Genomic DNA, 12393 nt, shown 5'->3' on the forward strand with positions numbered 1-12393 from the left:
GTTTTACGCCTCCTACACAACAGCGCTAAACAGTTGAAGCAGATATGAAAACATTGCAATTTCATAGAAAGTTCCAAGAGTTCCCGAATTTTTAGTTTCCTCGAGGCATAAACTCTCGACAAAAAGTGTCGATCAACCTTCAATGTGTCTTGGCACGAATGTATTATGCATTGCCTTCACTCAGAAGATATTTGGTTGGAATTTGCAAAGCGATATACGCACACAAAAAAAAATCATTTTTTTAATATTAATATGCACGGGGGGGGGGGTATAGACAAAACGTTTAAACAACGGGTAAGGGTAGCGCAAATGAAGCATAACACAGGACTAATTCTAGACCTACTTCCGAAATCTTCCTACGACTTCCTACTACGAAAAAAAAAGTATATACCTCAGTGCTAATGCATGCCTAAGAGCCATGACTAATTTTAGGAATCATGTCTAAAAGAAGTGTAAATAACGTCTACGGTCGTAGACATTCAATGTCTAAGTTTAGACGGCTAGTAGCGTTACATTAGCACGTCTACTGCTATGTTAGTGCACAGCTAATTGACATTAGGTCTAGCCTTAGACATTCAATAGTTATCCCAGATGTCTAAGATTAGACATCACATATATATTTATTATCCCACCATGTGCTGCCTGGGTACTTCTGTTCTAGATCTCACGCGCGGTACATTTTAGCACTGTCTCGGCCGACAGCTTCCTTCTAGAATACTTCAGAGGGAATGTGCTACCAGACGGGGGCGAAGGCGGAGACGAGGAGAACGACGATAACGACGGCAAAGGGCTGTAAGTAAGCCGGATATTCTGAGTTAAGTAGTACGTTAGCAGTATGGGGAGAAACGATCAAAAGTGCTGGATTAAACGTTTTATTTGATATTATGTCCTACTACTTTACCGTTGTACGGCAGAGCAAGCTGGGCTATGTTCTTAATACATTAATCGATGCAGGAGACGTCAGGCACCTCAGTGTATGTCGTCCTGGCTCCAGGTTACTTCCGCAACGTCTGGAAACATTAAGAGAAGTCACTTATAGTAAATATACCTACTACAGCGACAAATAACAATTTTGTCTGACATCAGCATCTCCCCGCATGTGAAGGATTGAATTCCTTCTCACATTGACCCATTCATGCAATACGTCATGTCATAATCCGTAGTGATGTCGCATCCCTTTGTGAGGAAGCAACGTGTGGGAAATTCTCCCTAAGGTGAAATTTGAGGGTGTCATGGAGTGAATACCACCGTGTAGCGTTCGTCTCCTATTAGTCCTTGTTCCAATGCCATGACCCTCCTATAATGTCTGACCAGCAGGATGGTAGTTGTGTGCGACACCAGTTGTACTGTAATTTGTTCAATGGGAATACTCTGAGCTATCCAAGAGACAGCGCAACGAACTGCCGTTGTCAGTGACAACCCCGTTTACGAAGTACGATCTATGGGCAACGGGACAACGGGAGTAGCAAGCCGTTTTCATGGCTGACCATTCGAAACTCCTACAAAGCAAGCAAGGGCACATTTCCTCTAAAGCAGGCACTATTATACTGAAGTGACACAACATGTGTAAAGACGATACCTCATAGTCAAACACTGCAATGATGAAGCTGGTCTCTGTAGTACCACGTTGAGGTAGCGAGACATAGTTCGTGTCACCCAAGTAAAAAAGCATTATCTAGTTGGTTATCGAATCCCATTAGAAATCGAATATTATTCGCCGTTTCATCACCTTCAGCCTCTGATATGTGTGACAAAAAAAATCTTAATCTGTTAGAACGTCCTATCTAGCGAAATTAAAAGCGCTAACAACAGGCGAAGATACGGATACACTTTGCATTAAACATATTCCCCCACACAGATATCTGTGTACACTATCTGATATCTGTGCGCTACCTGTGTGTCCGTGTCTTCGCCTGTTTTTGGCGCTTTTAATTTTGCCACGTCGTACCAACAGGCTCCATGTAGAATCCGGTGCAGGTTAAATCCCTACAAGACCTCAGAATTGTCGAAAGACCTCATTCTTTCTTAAATTTTAGTGTCCTCGCTGGTAATTTTGCTGTCTCTCTCTGATTCGCATGCTGCCTTGTGCTGGCTATTCTACTCGATTACTTACTCTCAAGCTGAACGGCGAGGCCTCTGTGTCTTCATGCTCCGGTGTTCACGTTGAACTACAGGGATAATGACGAAGAGTCATTCATTATTATCAATTATTATCCATCAGCATAATCAAGGATTTGTTTTTGGGTCAAGGCAAGGTGTGCAATTTTCCTATTGGTACGATTTCTCGAATATTGGCCAACATATTCTTCTAACGTAGCACAAAAGAAAGCTATATCCCACCCATTTTTTTCTACAAAGTGTTTCGCCTTACGCGTCCAAAAACAGTCATAAAAAATCTACTTTTCTGAACATTATGGTGTCGCCGATATTCATTTCGGGGGAGTTTCACGGGCCAGCACGTTCGTGAATCTGAATTTGCAAGACATTGAATTTCCTTAAGTGAACTCTCAAATTTTCAAAGTGAATCTCCCATGTATTTTATTTGTTTGTTTGCCCCAAACGGTGCCCGAAACGTGGATGCTGGATGTACCCCATTCAGTTACAAAATAGGCGTCCAAAGTCATGGCATTTTTAAATCCTGAGACAAACAAATACCTGTATATATCCATCACGAAATTTTGGTATGCAAATTAGTACAACAACGCCCATTTCACCTGTACGTGGAGGAGCACGTGCTTTGAAGCGACTGGGATGATTGGGGTAGGCTATAATCTACTCGTGGAATAAACAGCTAAGCCGCCTCAGTCGAAGGCCACGTCTTTCTTGAGCTCCTAATGAGGTTGGTTTCGGTTTCGAATCATTTGCACAGCAAAGTTTGCCGATAAGCGCATCAACGTACGTGCCACAAACTAGTAAGTAAAAAGTAAATGAACGAATTCTACGTAGTAAGTCATACCTTAGACGCATACTCGCCCCGTCTGAATGTCCGCATGGTCGAATAGTCGTCTTGCAAAACGGGCAGCTGTGCTGCTCTCATTCTTTTTATTAAAGTTATTTTAAATGTATGCGCTGATTAAAGAACAACGTGTATGTGTGAATTTTGAACGACATTCAAGCTCATGATAAAGTACAAAATTACGCCAAAGTCATGTTCTATAATCCATTGAAATAAGTAACTGCAGATTATTGATTACTCGCTGAAGCGCTTACCAGGTTCAGAATCCGAAAGAGACCTTGCGGTGACACCTGCATATAGAATTAAGAAATACATGTATCTCGCTACTGGCTGCTTCCATTCTAGTAAAGGCACCATGTCAGGCTCTACCGTCTGTACCTGGACCTCTACCGGTGCCTGCACACATACATTTTACATGAACAGAAATTGAAATAGCCATGTACGATGCACGAGTTCGAATGCCGAAGAAAGAGGACTCGCAATATTCAGTGTGGACGAGGCAAAAGTTACAAGCACATGTCGGGCCCCACCACCGTTGCTACATTATCTGAGTGGCTCTTTTTTTCATTCTTGCCACACTTGAATCATATGAAGTGCGCCTCAACATAATGTACACCAGAAATGTCACCATCCGAAGTCTCGTCCGCGTACTTCGGAGGACGTCGTCGAAGGCGCACATCACGAAGTCGCTTGCTATGCAGACTTCACGATGTGCTCTACGCGCTGTCTGCTACGGGTGCATGGTGTCGCAACCATAAACAGAGAATTTACTAGGTTTTACCAGCAAAGCTTACCCTCATTGCTGCAACGCAACCCCAAACGCTTCTGGAGGGTGATTAACCCAAATGTTAGCTCTGAAATACATTTGCTTGACTCTTCCAAGTCGGTAGTGCATAGCGACAAATGTGCAGGTATCTTAAATGATTACTTCGTATCGGTGTTCACTACCGAAGATATGTCATGTATGCCACTTGCGCCTATCTACGACTTCCCACGAATGTCTGCATTTAATAGCTATTACAATGGCATTGTAAAACTTATCGATAACTGTAAACTATCTTCGTCATGTGGCATGGATGGCATAAACTCAAAACTCTTGAAAAATACCAAGTACATATCAGCTAAATACTTGGTCTTAATTTTGGAACAATCTCTTGTGACCGGTGACCCACTGTCAGTAAAAAAACTTGCTTATACCACTCTTATAAGGCCTAAGCTTGAGTACGCCTCTCCAATATGGGATCCATACCAAGTCACATATGCGCATGCTCTCGAAGCAGAACAGAATCGAGCTGTCCGCTTCATTTATAAGGAGTTCAGTTCCCTGAATAGTATATCCAGCATGAAAACTCAGCTTTCTGTCATTAATTTCAGCAGGCGTCGAATGGTTTCCAGTCTGTGCCTATTTCATAAGATTTTTCATAACCAAATGTTACACTCTGAGCTGCTGTTGAGAGCATCACTTATTTCTCCCAGGCTGGATCATTTCTACAAGGTAGGGATGACTCACTGCAACCACGATTTCTTTCTCTACTCATTTTGCCCTCGGGCAGCCAAGGCCTGGAATGATCTTCCCCAGTCCATTGTTGATCTCCGTGACCCTCAGGATTTTAAAGCTGCAGTAAGCCGATTTGTTGATGGCTAGTTGCCCTTATGTATCTTGTATGACGAATTTCCTCAGTGTACCACAGAGAACGAGAGCACAAGTGTTATCTTTTATTACTGTTACCAAGTTAATATTCTTATAATCTTTGTGTGTTGACCATTACAATTCATGTCACGTTCTGCTTGCTCCTGTTCTTTACTTGCGCACCTGTGATGCCGTTCCCTCCTCCGTTATGTAGTACCCTTTGGGTCTTTAACGTATGACCAAATAAAATTAAGAATTAAAATTTTCAAAGCAGACGTCACTATCTTTTGCGTATCGTATGCGAACGAAAAAAAAACAAAAGAACTCGACAGGGTGCCCCAGTAACCTCGTCAAAAAATTGTAAGAAAAGGTGCGACCGAAGTTGATACAGTCACTGGTATTTAGTCTTACTGCCACGTTACTGCTACGTGTCGAGCATTACCGTCGTCATTTTGAAAAGATCAGCTCCGAACGTTGCATAGTTAAGGTGTCTTTTTTACGCCACCATACCGACGTCTGTATGGCACTTCCCAGAGGTCAACAGGTCCCCGTCAGCCCTGCCAAACGACAACGGGTGGAGAGCCCTTCCTCTGGTGATGCTGACAATCCACAGACCGTGAATGTTCCCGATAACACCATGGACACTTCGGTACCGGCTGCTCTTCAGCAGACAGATGAGATGAACGTTGGCAACCTTGCCACTTCTCTTCACGACCCGTTCACCACTGTCACCTACAGGAAGAATCGAGCCGGCGGTATTCCAATACTGTTTCGACCAGCAACTAGTGACTACTCCTTCTGGAAGGTCAACCCTAATGTAGTCGCCAGCGAAATACGCCTCCTAGCCCAACAACAGGTTATACACCACCGTTTCAACCGAGATGGATCTCTCCTCGGCTCCGTCCAGTCTGAAGCCCGCAATCCCGCTGCCCGCAATCTTTTGTCAGCTCAGTGTTTAGCTGGAATCCCTGTATCCCCTACAGTACCTCAGAAATATGGGCAAGATTTATGCGGTACCTAAGGAATACTCCAATGACGATCTCGTTCTCTAGCTGAAACACGCAGGGGTTATGTCGGCCATGCGACAGCTTCGGCACTCCATGGCAGAAGATGGCGGAGATGTGTTCACCCCGTTACCCAGCGTCATCCTAACTTTTCAACCCACAATCCCTCTTCCACACTGAATTGCCCTCGGGTTTCAGACCTTCATTGTTCAAGAATACATAGAAGGCCCCATGCAGTGCTATAACTGTCAATGCTTTGGCAATCTTGCTCGAAACTGCAGAGGTGCTACTAGGTGTGGCGTATGCGCTGGGCCTCACCGCCGATCTGACTGCAACAATAAGAGAGAGCCAAATTTTGCCAACTATAAATCCTGCCATCGTGCATCCTTCTCTTTATGTCAGACGCTCCCCGTCGAAGACGCTCCCAGGGGCTCCAATGCCACCGTCACGCCTCGTACGGATGACCACGAGTTTCCTACACTCCCACCCCGGCCTTCACAAGGCGAACGGAGGTTGCAGAACGCCACCGCGACGAAGACCATTAGCACCAGCAACCCGACACACCCGGGTCTCTCAAGGAAGATTACACGCACACTTACACCGGTGTAACGGATCCATCAGTCATGAGACGACAGATAGCACCACCAACCACCGAAGCCTGACCACCTTTCTGACACTCTTCTCAGCTGTACGGTAGTCAAGGCAATTGTCTCTGCCTTTCCTGGTGCGTCGCGACTACCCGAGGTTCAAGCGCTTTTGGCATTGGAGGCATTATTGTTCTCTCCGCATGGCGGAACTGTATAGCAAGGCCATCACGATGCAGTGCCTCGCCTCTATGAAAGGCCTCACAGCCTACGTAACAAGCTCCCAGATTTTAAATATCATCTTTACCAGTACCAGTTTCCTTTCATAGCTGTATAAGAACATGGCATGGGTGCAGCACATCGCGTTACTGGTTATACGATCTATCGATCTCATCAATCCTCTGAGAGCAGAACAGCGTTATACATTCGTAATGACCTCGTTGCTCCTCCCATAGGGTCAGTTTGACATCGATCTTATGATTATGTCTCCTGTAAGATCTGCGTTGGGCACATGATGTTAACCGTTCTCAGTATCTTTCTACGTCCCGCGGTACAGGTTCTGTGGACTGACCTCCACCGCTTATACAGTTCACTGGAATCCTCAGCTCTTGTAGTGGGTGACTTCAATGCTCATAATGCGGCCTGGGGAAGCCGTAGAACGCACGGACGGGGGAGGGCATGGAGACTGCTCACACGTTCCTCCTAGACAACCGTCAGCCAACTTATATGTGAGCACCAACGTCACTCGATGTCCTGGATCTTTCCTGGTGCTCAGCAGGCATAATTCGCTACATGTCGTGCGCTACCGATGCCGACACCCGAGGTAGTGACCACTTCCCCATCTATATTGCGCACGAAAGACTGCCTCTGTCACCCACTATAGGACTGATCCATCCCTTTCACGAACTGGGCACTCTTTCGTGCTGGCCTCCGAACTTCTGTGCACACCGGCATGTCCTCAGAGGCCCTCTCACAAGGCATTCGTTCCGCCATGCAGGACGCTGTAGTCATGTCTAAACGGGTCACAGGTCACGTCGGTCATTCTCCAGTAATTAACCACCTCAGAGCATTACGTCGCCGAGCCGGGAGAACGGCTCGCCGAACTGGGCAACTTCCTGGTATTGTGGCGTAGCGCCGGATGAAAGCTAAAGTAACACGAGAACTTAAGAAAGAGGACCGGAAGCGTTGGCGTAAGTTTTGTCAACACCTTTCACCATTTCACCCCGCCACAAAGATCCGGAGGACAATTCGAGCTCTGAAGGATGCGCCCCCACATAAGAATCGTCTCGCCGCATTGGCTATCGTTAAGGGTGTAGACGAAACCACGCTAGCGACAGATTTCTCCGTCGTCCTAACAACACCACCGGCTGCCTCAACGTCTGCAGTACACAACAGTTTCGTCCAGAGCCTGCAGACAGAAATCCACCAAGACTTGCCCCGTCCACCGGAGGTTATGGACCGCGACTTTACTCTAATTGAGCTGAAGACTGCGTTGAAACTTGTGAATGTGCGATCGTCCCCACGACCAGATAAAATCACTGACGCCGCACTGCGAAACCTTGACGAGTCGTCACTCCAAGCCCTCCTTCATGTTTATATGTCCTATGTGCCCATATATGTCCTATGTATCCTGTATATGTCTATCCATCCTATGTCTTGGCGACAGGAATCCGTACCATCTACTTGGAAAGCGGCTTTTGTTGTTCCAATCCTGAAACCAGGCAAACCCGCAAATGCCCTATCCTCCTTTCGCCCCGTGAGCCTGACAAGTTGCATGGGAAAACTGATGGAGAGAATGGTTTTGCATCGCCTCGACTGGTGGCTCGACAAACAAAGTGCGTTCCCTCAGGAAGTAGCTCGATTTCGCCGCCACCGAAGTTCTATGGATCCCGTTCTCGATCTGGTCTATACAGTCCAACATGCTCGTGCTCATCGGCGGATCGTTGTATGAGTCTTCCTGGACATTAAGCGCGCCTATGATACTTTCTCGCACATCTGTATGCTCCACGGGTTGCGGTCTTTTCGAGTCTCTGGTCGACTTTTCAGCTGGCTTCACGATTTCCTTACGGACTGAACTGTCGCTGACCGCATATCCCACGGCCAAAGCCCCAAGCACCCTGTTCATCAAGGCGTACCCCAAGCAAGCATTCACAGTCCTACCCTTTTAATGTGGTAATGGCAGGACTAAAACCGATAGTTCCACGCAAGGTAGCATTCTCCGTGTATGCCGATGATGTTGCCCTTTAGACAGTAGGCAAGTCACAACCAGCCCTTCAGCGCCGTTTACAACAAGCCTTAAACAACTTTCATCTCTACCTTACGCCACTTGAAATTGACCTTTCGCCCAAAAACTGCGTTGAGCTCCCTTTCACCCACAAGGCTATGAGTAATTTGCCTCATTGGGTTGGTGCACGGAACCTCGAGCCTGTGCGTTCCCATCGCTTCCTGGTGTGGCCCTGGACTCCCACCTGCGCTAGGTTCGCACATCAAGCACCTTGAAACCAAACTGCAGCGATGGCTTCCTGCCATTCAACATCTTTCTGGCTTCGGCTGGGGCTGTGATCAACGCTCCCTCTTAGCCGTTCGCGCGGCTTTGATGAGGGCGACTCTGCTTTACAGCCTTCCAGTCTTGCATAGGGTTTCTACAACATCGTTAAATACCCTTCGGACCCTGTTTGCCCGAAGAATTCGTCGCTGCCTTGGCGTTCCAAGAATGGCTGAAACACGGCAAGTCCTAGCTGAAGCTGGAGAACTCCCGCTGGAGGTCCTCCGTGAGCGGGAAACGGCTCGGCACTTCCTACGTTTGCGTGCGCACGTTCCCCGTCACCCACTCCTCCGGATATTTCGATACCGTCCAGAAAGTGATTTCCATCGCGTGGCGCAGAGGGCACGCCACGCTCTAACCGGCTTCATACCTAGGACTCATACCGCCGAACGCCCCCTGATCTATGCCTGTGCCACCCACCTTCGCACGTCTTCCTGACTTCCAGGTCCGCAGAGCTCAGGTTCCCCCTCAAGTCCTTCGAGCCTATTTTTATGCTCTCGTAGACTCGAAGTTTTCCACCTCTACCGCCGCTTACACCGATGGCGCATCTCGAAATGGCAAGTCCGCGTCTTCCTTTGTCATCCCCGATGAAGGCGTAGTTCAGGGACGTCGCCTTTGGCATTGTACATCATCCACAGCTGCGGAACTCTACGTCATACTTTCTTTTTTCGAGCACATCGTTCTCTCCCCCCCCCCCCCCCCGGGATTGGGTGGGCTTTACTGACTCAGCATCTGTGCTGCAAGAAATTGAAAATTCTGGCATACAAGTCTCCTCCGCACCGTTTGTTATGGATGTGTTAACGGTTTACAAACTTGTCTACGAAGCAGGACATAGGCTCGCTCTCCAATGGGTTCCAGCCCAGTGCGGTGTCGAAGGCAATGAACTGGCGGACAGCACCGCCGAAGAGCTGAGAGACGATCGGCGGTCCATACTTCGAAGCCTTGTGACTCCCCTGGCTACCCACCAACGGACCGTTGACATACTACCCCTCGGTATGCTGAGCAGAGTTGACCCAGCGCTCGCTTTCCGCATGGCAGTACATATATCTCGTCAAGACGCCGCATTAGTTCATCGAATGCGCCTCGACGTGGCCTTCACAGCACACTGGCGCTACCGCTTGAGAAAAGTTAACTCTCCCCACTGCAGTAATTGCGGAGCTGTTGAAGATCTCGAGAACATTCATCTCCATTGCCGACACTACCACCCTTCCCGCTCCGTACTCTCCGCCTCCCTCAACGAGCTAGACTCCCGCCCCCTCTCCCTCACAAAATTGCTTGGCACCTGGCCGCATCCAGCTCACCAACGCTCTGCACTCGAGGCTCTCTTCGCCCTTTTGGACGCCACAGGTCTTAGATCCTCATTGTAACGGGACCCCTTACTTCATTCCCCGCTTCACCTCCAGCAATGGGGTAGAGTATCGCCCCCGGCGATGAAACTCCCCACCCTTCATCCTGAAATAAAGTTGTTGCTGTTGTTTTTATGCCACCAGAAAGAAATCGGTGCCGATTTTATTCCATACCTTCATAAGGCATATCGATGCTCACGCCCCGGGCGGCGAAAACATTTCTAAAAAAACAATACGTTTCGGCGCGCCGTCTTCGCCCCTAGTGATGGATGTGTTAATGGCTTACCAGCTAGTGCACGAAGCAGTGCATATGCTGGTTTTCCAGTGGGTTCCAGCCCATTGTGTAGTTGTGGGGAATGAAAAGGCTGAGAGCGCCGCAGAAGCAGCTCTTTCATATAGGAGACGTACCAGTATTGTACTGCTCAGAGGAGACTGACATTCCATTCTTCGACACATAGTCGCACCCCTGCCTTCCCGCCAACGGACAAATGGCATTATCCCCCATCTATGCTTAGAAGAGTTGATTCAACCTAGATTTCCAGATGCCACGACACACCTCTCGTAAAAAAGGCTGCATTAATTTATCCGATGCGACTCAATGTGGCTTTCACATCTCAATGGCTTTACTGCGCTTGAGACAGGTTGACTCTCCCAGATACCGTCACTGCGGTGATCTGGCTGATCTAGAGCACGTTCTTCATTTCCCAGACTACCAACCTTGCCGAACCACAGTTCAGTCAGCAGGACTCTCGCCTCCTCCCTTTCACAAAATTACTTGGTTCATGGCCGAGTCCAGCCCACCAACGCTCTGCCCTCAAAGCCACTCTCACCTTTTTGCACCGTACGATTTGGGTCCTGACTGTGAGGCGACTATATTCCATTGGGGGGTCCCCGAAATCCACCATTTAGAATAAACGCTTAAGAATAAAACATTCAAGAATAATTCGCTTAAAAAATACACGGTTAAAAATATATCTCCTAAAATGAACCGATTACTATCCCCGCTTAGAGATCACTGTTTAATAATCCACCATGAAAAATAAACTGTTTCAAAATCCCCTCACCATCTAGCACGGAGGCGGACTGATTGCAATTTGCGCCGGGTTAGATCAGGTTATGTTAGGTTAGTTTGGGGTAGTTTAGGCTAGTTTGGTCCTGTGAGGTTAGTTTAAGCCGCATGCTTGCAGTTCACCTTGACTTGGGCCATACCACATGATTCTAGCAACTGTAGGGTGGATTTGGGGGGATTCTGAAACGATTTATTTTTAACGATATATTTTTAACCGTGGATTCCTTAGCGTTTTTATTTAAACGGAGATATTCCGGCGATTATTTTGATGCGTTGATTTTTAAGCGTATATTCTGGGAGATATATTTTTAACAGTGGATATTTACGCGTTTATTTTTGAATGATTATTTTTAACGATTTCAAGCGAGATACACCCATCCCATTTACCACATCACCACCCGCAGATATGTAAGGTATCCCCCTGGCGATGAAACTCGCTCACCATCATCTAATAAAGCTGTGTGCCCGCAATAACTGAAAATCGGTGATGCGCGAAAGAATTCTACGTAGAACTGCGACAAATGTAAGTTTGTAAATTGTTGTAGCCCACACTTGACCCAAAACTTTCGATAAGGCTGTCTAGGCGGCGCTACTGTAATTGTTCTAAGAGTTCGCGTTCGAATGGTCATCGGTGAATACGCACCAATAGAGTATAGAAAGACGACCACTGCGGTGCGTAAGAACTCGAATGTGGCGAATTATTTATATGCGGTGCTTCACTGATTAAGAAAAATTTATGTATCCATCACCACCTGGACCAGGCGATCTCAGCCGGAGCTCCGCGGAACCCAGGGGTTAATTGACATTGTCCTCAGCTTCCGCGAACGTAACGCTGCCGACCTACCTTCCGCCAGTGAAAAACAAACAACAACAACGTCATTGGAATAAATATGAGTTGGGAGTTTCATCGCCTGTGGCGATACTCGAGCCATTGCTGGCGGTAGTGTGGTAAAACGGAATACTGAGTAGCCTCGCACTGAAGAGCGCGGTGTCTAATAACTTTAAAAGTGGCAGAGCGCTGGTGGCCAGGACTTGGCCATAATCCAAGCAAGTTTGACATAGTGAGAGAGCGAGAGTCTAGCTACTTTAGAGACACTAAAAGTGTGGATCCGAAAGGTTGGTGGTGCGGGCAATACGGGAAGGATGCGCTCGACATCTTCTAAGTTACCACAGTAGCGGCATCTAGGAGAGTGAACTTGTCGCAAGCGGTAAGGCAACGGAGCTGTGAAAGTCATATCGAGTCGCATCGGAGGAATTAA

The 12393-nt window shown here is 47.4% G+C and overlaps 1 protein-coding gene across 2 annotated transcripts in view; it reads right to left on the bottom strand.

The window, feature by feature from the left end:
- Positions 1–856: 856 nt before the first annotated feature.
- Positions 857–12393, bottom strand: part of LOC135370698 (kappaPI-actitoxin-Avd3d-like) — a 36504-nt gene continuing 24967 nt past the window's right edge. For both annotated transcript variants that reach the window (XR_010415433.1, XM_064604499.1), the window contains 3 exons: positions 3211–3246; positions 2114–2168; positions 857–1010 (listed from right to left, as the gene is read on the bottom strand). Coding sequence is in view for 1 of the 2 variants with exons in the window: in XM_064604499.1 (XP_064460569.1) it covers positions 2116–2168; positions 3211–3246 (89 nt within the window). In the remaining variant the exon portion in view is untranslated. The remainder of the gene's footprint in view (positions 1011–2113; positions 2169–3210; positions 3247–12393) is intronic.

Source organism: Ornithodoros turicata, chromosome 1 (assembly GCF_037126465.1).
Source record: "Ornithodoros turicata isolate Travis chromosome 1, ASM3712646v1, whole genome shotgun sequence".
Classification (NCBI taxonomy): Eukaryota; Metazoa; Arthropoda; class Arachnida; order Ixodida; family Argasidae; genus Ornithodoros; species Ornithodoros turicata.